Genomic DNA, 9,730 nt, shown 5'->3' on the forward strand with positions numbered 1-9,730 from the left:
TTAATATTTAATGGTACCGTTTCTTTCGTCGCTTCCATTCTCGATAGTTTCCGAATCGTCCTGTTGATCGAAAGCATCATCGAACATGGCTAATGGAGCAGGAACGTTATCATAAACACTGAGACGATCCTCCTTTTCTGCACTTTGAGGTGTTAAGTAATTACGCTCTCGTTTATTAAGTTTCTGATTCCCCGAACTTTTATGAATCTCATCCGAACGCTTCAAGCTACCATTCTGAATCTGTGGATGATTTTCGTGTGTGTCGTTGCTGTTTGCGTCTTTCCATTGATAATTTACAGAGGAATTTGGGCATTCGGAATCACTGTGTACTACAGAGTCTACGTCGCTTCTATTTAAAATTCTCCACCCCCTTTTACGATGCTTAAATTGCGGAGTGCTGCATTGACTACAGTCTGAATCATCTCCTTGCCCAACTTCATCGGATGGATAGTTTCTCAAGAAAGTATGGTGAATTAATTGAGGAGATGCCGATATATTGGCATGATTGTGATCCATACCGGATTCATTCATATTTTGCGTACCGCCTATGATAACTGCGTGCCTGTTTTTCTTCTTCCTCTTCCCTCTAAGACTCTCCATCCTGCGTAAGAGGGCTTTAGCGCTTTCGCGTAAACGTTCGCTTCCTGTTCTTCTAAGTCCTCTGCTGATATCTAAGAGTTCGGATTGTTTCTCTAAAGTTACGTCAGAGCCAAAGCTTGGAGAGCTACCGGAACCGGAACCGGAAGGTCTAAGATCTTCTTCCATGGGAATGGGAGACGATGGAACGTATATATCTTCTTCGTAATGAATGGACAAAGCTTTTCTCAAGCTGTCTGGGCTGCTCTGCTGATCTTCAATGAAAACGCTATCGTGACTACTGCTGTATACATCATCCGACGATTGAAACTTTCTTGTCGGAGATTGTACACAATTTTTAGTCGAATTGGATAAATTATTCGAGTTTAGAAGAGGAGGAGGTACCCTCGACCATCGTCTACTGGAGCGTTGAAACTGCCAATTTTCGCTTAAGGCACAGAAATCATCTTCGTCACTGTCGTCTGGCAGAAACTAAAATTAAGATAAATCACATCAGCATCGGTTACACACTTATGTACATTAGCATAATTCATCAAGGATCCAATAAAGAAGATCCACTTACGGATTTTCTGGGGACGTTGTCGATCTTCATCCTGGCGCACTTGTTTAAAGTATTCAAACGCCTAAAGAAATTAAAATTTGATAAATTATTATTAAAAAGCTCAGTTTATTTTATGTAAAACACAAAAAACATTAATATGAAATGGCAAACAAACCTGAACAAGGACTGTATCGAATCTGTATCCAAGAACTCGTGATCCTTCTTCACGCTGCTGATATCAATCGGGAAGAGATTATCTACAAGAAATCTTAAATTTAGCACGAAAGTATATATATTTATTTTTAACATTGCAAAACAAACCTACCGATTAATACTGACATTACTTCCATACAGATATAATTAGAGATACGAGCTGCACGTCTAGAAGGTGCTTCAATGAATATATCAGTATTGGAAGCGCATCTTATATACTATAGTCGAAAACAGCCGCTAGCAGGAGCCACCATTCTACCTGGTAACTACCTAACAACCACGGATCGAAACTGCATGACATTCTCCAACGTTAATACGACTCGGCTGGAGATCCGGCTGATTGAACACGACTGGAAATCTCGAGATGAATCGTTGGCATTTAAGAAGCTATGAAAATGAATAACCTCTCCTTTGACCTTTCGTAAGTGGCCAAAGAAGGGGTTCTTAGAGACAATACTCTGGCTAATCTGTGTTTTAAGTACGCAGCATCCCAGACAGATAATGGCCGAGAGAGACGTGCAAAGAGGTGCAACTCGCATCTTCCACTTTTGAAATTACGCTTACAAGAAGGGAGAATTTTTAAGAAAACGAAACCTACCTTCGTACATTTGAGCATATTGCGGGAAACCTGCAGCTCTTAACCAAGAACAAGCCTCGAGAGCTTCGAGTTCTGTAAAGAAAGCGAAGAAGAATTGAGGTTCCCGATGAGAAAAATGGGCTTCTCACCCACTTCTTTTGTCTTAAATCGTAACCATTTATATACGAGGGTGTTTCGTAGGCACGTGAGACCCTATAATGGTTAGCGCGTATTGACGTCACTTCTCCCGGGAGTGACGTCGTCACGAGATAAAACCACGCCTCCCTTTTTCTTTCGTGAACGTCTTTAGAATCCATCTAAGAGCTTTCGCTTTCGTTTAAAAGGTTGAACCTTTATATTTTTATATATCAATATATTAATAAAGAGTTTAATTTCGTAACAAATTCTTGCGTTATTTCGGAGTATTTCTACCCCCGAAATAACTCAAATTATAAACAAATAATGTGTTAATATAATTATTCGGGTTTTATAAACGATTAGATAGATGTACTGTACAAGAGTAATGCATTATTTTTTCTTTAAAATGGCAAAATAGCCTTATTAAAGCGCATAAATGCAAAATTGCATCGAAAGTACTTTGTATTTCGTGAATATTTCATAAAATATCATCGCGAATAACGCGCGAGGACGCGACGCGCCAACATTTCGTTAATTTACACGAAACTTTTCTAATTTTTTTTTTAAGAACGAAATAAATTTCAATTTATTTTCTTTCTTTTTTTGAAATATTCATCATTCAAAATAGTCAAAAATATTAAAAGCATCAATTTATTTTCGTTCGCATCTTATACTTCTCAGCGCGTCGCGTCGCGTCGCGTACCATCGCTAATCTCATCGAGTCCCCTGTAATTTTATTTTAACTCAACAAAAATTTCAGAAATTAGTTTACCGTGAATAAATATGAAATATATTACCAAAAGAGTGACGGACAGATAGCTAGATACTCGAAAAATTACATATATTTACAGTAGTACATAATTTTCCAGAGATCTGTCCGTCACGCGGTACTGTATTGTACTGTACATCTAGAAACGAATTTATAATCGTTATTCCAGTGTTTACGGTTGCAGAACGTCGATTAACATAATTCAATCGTAAAATAGTTTATCCCGTGCCTCTATTTAGCATCACAAGCGGTAAAATGGGGGTGATATCAAATAGAGAATGACGTAATCCGCTCGAGTTTAGGTGCAAGAACCCTTCTATAAAATGCACGCGAAAGGATAAGTAAATTCGGCTAGAAACCACGTGAACTTGTAAATTAAAATTTTATAAAGTTCACGTGATAAGAAGACTGCCAATTGGGAGCTTAAATTTTAAATTTTGAAAAAATATTCAATCGCTTGCCTAATTGGTTTACTCCCGATTACGTGTCTCGCAAATTTAAATTTTTAAAAAGACAAATAGGAAAGCGACGACGTCGAGTATATTTCAAAATTTCCATTCCCGATTGGTCGAGTGCGGGCCGCGTGATCCGGATTGCGTAAGCGACGACGTCAAACAATTTTTTTTAAAAATTCAAAATTCCAATCGCCGATTGGTCGACTCGGTACAGACGAAATTTTTTGTAATAAAATGATGATTTATAAGACACAAGACCGGAAATTTTCAATTCAAATTAATTAAAACTTTAATTATAATTTAATCAAATGAATAATTAGCAATTAACGAAGGAGGGTGGCGAAGATTCGCGTGTTTTTACATCGAAAACTTCGTATTTTATTAATTAAATCACATATATTTATATATATATATATATATATTTTTTTCCGGCGAGAATATTTTAACAAAGGTGTTTTATATGGTAACACGACGTATGAAGTGAAATACTAAATCAACATCGGGATCGACGCTTCTATATATAGAACTATTGTGTATATATAACGCGAGCACGTTGTGTATAGGGGATGATGCACGTGTACTTTATGATTTTCGTTCTGTATCTGTAAGGATGTATTCCCAATAGAAGAATTATTCCGCAGAAGACTTACATAGACGCCATTAAACTTCCTTGAATCGATTTTTTGATGTGTATACAGTATATATATACATCAAAAAACCTCTGTTAAACTTTTAATGTTTTTAATGGCCGCTGTTAGCGGGTTTAGCTTATAAAACCCGCTAACAGCAGCCACCGAAGGTAAAATGGAAAAAAATGGCCGTCGTTCAGAGGTTTTTAAGTTGACTTTTAGCAGAAAATGCAATTTTTTTTCTTTTGTTTTCGTCATACAAATTACATTACTTTTTATATATATATTTTATTATTTTTCTGTAAAAAAATGTGTTTTTAGAAAGGTAAAATGTTGATTATAACACGGCATTCGTGATTGGAAAACAACTTTCGTTAGATATAAACGTCCTAAGAGGACATTAAACCTAAGATTTATATTATAAAGATACGTTCTTGCAGAAAATGTATTTATTTTTTATTTTTTAAATGCAATTTTAAATTCTAAAATATTTATCTGGCTTATAATTCTGTAATTTATTAAACTGGAAAATTAGAAAGTCCAGCCTGTTAACGTGGCATTCCAGCATCCTGTTTCGCTTTAAAAAATTCGATTTTTACTTTTCCGGCTGTTATATTCTATATAACAAGAGAGAAATTTGAAATTTGGGGGGTCATTCTTGGATTTGGGGAGCTTAAAACGTCGAGAAATGCAAAAAATGGGAGGTTTTTTTCTGTATGTATGGATGTTAGTGTGTGTGGAGGGGGGTTTCTTTATCCTCTTTGAAGCTTAATAAGTCCTGTAATTATTGTCGAAAATTTCTGAAATTTTGCAGGTAGGTTTGTGTATTAGGACTATTTATGCTGTTAAATTTTGGAAATTAAAGGTCGAGGGGATGGGGAGATAATGGGAGTCTTGTGTAACTCCAGTAGGGTTGGACTTAATGACGATTTTACTCGTTATTTGCATCTACAATGTTTTATAAAACCCATCCCTATTCTCAAAATTAATCTTTTTGCCATTTTATAATAGTTAAAAATATAAAAATTTTTAAAAATAAAATGTCATAACACATGACGTCACCAAATGTTNAGGATTTTCCTACGACTTTCGATTGTTTTATTCCGTTGAGGACATTTTTACTCGTTTATTTGTATAAGCTGGTTGTCGGGATAAAAATCGTCTGGCGCAAGGTTTTCCCGCGCTTTTCCAGTCGTTGGACGAGCGACGGTTGATCATACGATACGGCAATCGGACCACTTCTGAAGACTCGACCGCTCATTGGTTGAGCGACATCACGCCATCGGCGGAGGTCTTGTAGAGCTGCCAAGAGCTGATTGGTGGAATCCAATTCTGCTTCAATCCTATAAAAGCATTGAGTGGTGGCGGGAAGTTTAGTTCGCCTTGGACGCTTGGAAGAAACTGACGTTGGTCCTAGTTCGCCGAAGCTTGTCTCGTCTCGTTAGACTGTAAATGACTTTAGAGTTAGTTCGTCGCAAGGTGACTTTTCGACGGACCTGTGATGGTGGATACGTGTCGAACTTTGTTACGATTGATGTTTTGTGAACTTTTGTAACCGTACATACGTTTATGTTTAATATATATATATATCGTTTTGAATTTTAATTGGCGTATGTGTGGATTTTGAACTTTACTCTGGTCATTTACCTATAAACAAATTTGAATTGCATAAGACTCGTGCGGTGTAACACGCACGATAGACCCGACACACGATTACACTCGAAGGCCGCGTTTCTTTAAACGGCGAGAGAGTAGCGGAAATGACGTCACGAACAGCTATAGTTTACGACAATGTTGCCAACAGTGGCGACTGCAGACAAATGAGCTAAAAGTAGCGACTTTTGAAATTTTTTAAATTACTTTTTGACAAATTTAAATTTATTTTTATAGTTTTTAACTTCACAGATTTTTCTCTACTTTATAGCATTCTCTGGTACTATAAAGTAGAGAACAGGCACGGCGGCGATTAATATTATTACGATATACAACATTGTATTTCTAGATTTTCTAGTGTGCAGAGCTAGAAGCTTGTAAAGGTAGCATTTTTAACAAAGATAAATCTGCCCGGGGATTTTTTAAAATTGCTAAATTGAAAACGGGTAACTCCCGAATAAAATCTTAGTTCCGAAGTTGGTTTATTTTTTTTTTTTAACTTCTTTATAACCGTTTGCCGTGCCCTCTTGTTTACCTGTATTTTCTAAAATGGCCGAGGGTCAGACAAACTCAGACGGGTGATATTATTTTAAAAATTCACCAAAAATCAATTTATCGTTATATTCGTATGTAGAAAATCGCGTTACATTTATTAATATCTGTAGTTTTAAATACATTTCGACATTTCGATAAAAAAATTCAATGGAAGAAAAAATAATAATAATACTGCTAATTGTTTGTGTATAGGTCTGCAAGTTGTCTCATAAAACCAATATCCAGCTAGATAAATAACTTTGCTATCGTAATACACGCGAGTCCATACAGAATGATTTTCGTAGATTGGATCTACATTTGTCTTAAGGACACAAATGTCTTGTGACAATTTATCAATTAAAATTACACCTAATTGACTCAATTATTTTTCAAGAAAGATGTATCAAACGAATTATATGATTTAATATCATTAATTTTTACGGTACTATCAATAAGTGAATCCGACGAGCGCGGTTTTTCAACCACGAAGAGAGTTCGTACATTGGCAAGGAACATTCGTCAGATTGTGGTCACTAGTGAAAAAAGAGGTTAGCGAAAATTTTTTTTATGAAAATACAGCTTACCTATCGTTAAATGACACGGCACGCCAGTGACTTTTAATAAAAGTTATTTGGAATATAGCTGGATATGTCAAAGGTGGCCATTCTGGCGTGTTGTTATTCCACAATTTTATATTACTAATTGGTAAAAAAACAACTGTCCATCCGAAAATAAATTAGAAAATACAAATTTGTAGAAGAAAGTATGCAAAAATCCGAAAAGTTTGCATTAGACTTAATTCTATGATATTTGTGAATATGTTGGACTACTTTATGAATTAAATGGCGATATAAATATTTCCCGATAGATAATAACAGTGGAATATTAGTAAAATTATAAAAACCAATTATGCCAATTATTTTCTACGGAGAACCTAAATCCTATTGTTTTTATTTTACTTTAAATTTTATCAGTTACTGCCACTACAGCCGCTGTAACAGCGAGAGCGAGTGCAGCACGTGGGGCTGGCTACATCTGATTCCTTTTTCTTTGAACTCGGATAACTTTTTCTAATTCCACCTAAATTCACCAAACTCGGCAAAAACATGAAGCAACTCTCTGGCTTTATATTCCGAAAAACAGCACCCAAAAGTGTCAAAATACTTTTTCGTTATTAAGGGTCAAAGAGAAAGTCGACATTTTCGTTTTTTGATTATATCTTATCTCGGAGAAATTATTTTATGCACACGCTGGGATTTCACTGAGCATTTTGACAGCAAAATTATCAAAATCTAAGGAGGAAATGTTAGCCAGTAGCCAGACTTACACCCAGTCACAAAACACTTATTCGGCGTGCCAGTTTCTTTTTCTCGTAGAAAAAAAAATTATAAAAATGTTCGAAAATGGCGAAAATAACCAAACGGATAAACCTTCTCCTCGCCTCAAAGCGACTCGAGCGCCAGCTATCGCCAATTTGACACATTAACTCTACTTTAGAACGTAGCTGAGAAACTAATATCTATCGACTCTGATAATAGTTACCAAGCTTTAAAAATGAATTAAAATTAAAAAATTTAAATGTTAAATTAAAATTTTTTATTTTTTCAAATTTATTAATGTATATTTACAGCATTAATTAATTATTTTTTACGTTAATTAATTATGGATACATAATTTAAATTAAATGTCTGATTTAAACGTGAAACCGATGCTAATTGGCGAGAAGTAAGAATCGATTATGTGTACTTACGTGTGATTGGTCGAAAACTATAATTGCTTGAATTCAACAGTTGTATTTATCGTGACGGGACCGATAAATAATCTTCCGATATGAGCTTATATATTTTCGAGTTCATTACAACAAATCATTGTTAAATAAATAAATAATTTATTATCTGTAGTCTATTATCTTTCTTTATAACTCTATATTATCTGCAGCTCGTAAATTACTTTTTTTTTAATTCTTTAGGACATTAAATAAATGTTATTTAAACTATTTAAAGTGGATGTCGGCTTCGAGTTATGCATTTTATCTTGTCTTTGGGATGAGAATTAAGGATATATTCTTAATACATGAGGTCTAGAGGGGTGTTGATTGACTTTTTTCAATGTTCTTTTTAGAATATGAAGAAAAATAAGGTGTTAAATAACCGCTATTTATACTTCAGTGCTGCAACGACAGTTTACAGCGATAAGTTAACCAAGTTGCTTAATATATTTCGGTGCTAGGTATAAATTACTCTTTAAATATCATCAATATCCGCCGCTAGCATACTTCAAGTATTTTTATAAGACAGCGACTCCTCCTCTTCATCTATCTACTTCATCTGTAACTAAGTACAAATCTTTCTTTCTAGATAAACTCGAGATAAATTATAAAAAGAAGTCTTCCCCCTTCTTCATTCGAAAGTTAGATATAAATCAAAATTCATGCATTTATTTAGTGTTTTTTTTTCTTTTTTTTAAGATCTAAGTTGCGATTTCTTGCAATTTCAGTTGGATAATATGTGATTTAAACCTTTTTAAAATAATAATATGTGAAAAATAAGGCTATTTTTATTGCATTTTTATGAAATTGCATTTTTTAAAATTATTTTTTTATTTTTAAATTATAATAAAAATTAATTAAGAATGGTTTTTGTATGCATTTTTAATATAAAAATTTAGGATTTCATTAGAAAATATTTTATGTAATGTTTTATAATTTTTATAATAAAAGGAAAAATTAATTATTGAACGAACTAATTAATATTTTAGTAATTTTTTTTTTTTTTGTATATTTTCTTTTATTTTTCTTATTTAATTAATTAAACTGGCAATTTTAAATGGTTAATAATTACAATAATTCACATAATTATTATTTTTTGATAAAGTTTTATTATATAAAATCAGTTTAAAATTTTTTTTTACTATAAAAACGCAATTAAACCAGTATTATAAACGTCAAATTAATAGAAAAATAATTAATCTTTTATAACATTCAATGTAAAAATGCACTTTATGTTCAGGTATTAAATCAGCATGAAAATTATTTATTTAAGTTAGAAGATGTTTTATTGCTTTCGAACCTGTATAATATATTATTGTGAAGGATTTAATATGTACAGAGGGGTTCAAAAGTCAGTTAACTGGGGTTTTTTCTATTTCAGATACTGCATTTCAAAGGTTAAGCATTTAATTATTCTAATAAGACAGATTTTTGCAGTGGTAAACTAACTTTTGGGCCAATCTATACTAATGTTTACAACTGTTCAGCATACACAGAGTGACTCAAAAGTCAGTTAACCATTGTAAACATTAAATTTTGTGTTATATGCACAATTTAATTTATACAAAATTTACAAAAAGTTTCGATGTGTTCTAGTTTGTAAGTAATAAATTACCTGGATAAAACAGAAGTACAGTGTTTACGATAGTTAACTGACTTTTGATCCACCCATTGTATATATTATTAAAACAAAATATGAATTTTTAAAAGTTTAATATTTATATTAGGTGGTTTAATCATCACATTTTCACATATTTACACATTATACAACTGAAGAAACAAACAGTAGTTACACATCATGGTACTACAGTCCAGGAACTGTACAAATTGTTGAATTTTATCAACAGAAAAGTCAG

The 9,730-nt window shown here is 33.3% G+C and overlaps 1 protein-coding gene across 2 annotated transcripts in view; it reads right to left on the reverse strand.

Annotated features, from left to right (window-relative positions):
* LOC111637916 (rho GTPase-activating protein 7-like) overlaps window positions 1-9,730 on the reverse strand; it is a 40,077-nt gene that overhangs the window by 3,576 nt on the left and 26,771 nt on the right. For both annotated transcript variants that reach the window (XM_023383532.1, XM_023383526.1), the window contains 4 exons: window positions 1,950-2,021; window positions 1,314-1,395; window positions 1,160-1,220; window positions 18-1,068 (listed from right to left, as the gene is read on the reverse strand). In XM_023383532.1, the coding sequence (XP_023239300.1) occupies window positions 18-1,068; window positions 1,160-1,220; window positions 1,314-1,395; window positions 1,950-2,021 (1,266 nt within the window). The remainder of the gene's footprint in view (window positions 1-17; window positions 1,069-1,159; window positions 1,221-1,313; window positions 1,396-1,949; window positions 2,022-9,730) is intronic.

The sequence above is a fragment of the Centruroides sculpturatus genome, unplaced genomic scaffold (assembly GCF_000671375.1).
Source record: "Centruroides sculpturatus isolate CEXI.00-Female unplaced genomic scaffold, Cexi_2.0 scaffold251, whole genome shotgun sequence".
Taxonomy (NCBI): domain Eukaryota; kingdom Metazoa; phylum Arthropoda; class Arachnida; order Scorpiones; family Buthidae; genus Centruroides; species Centruroides sculpturatus.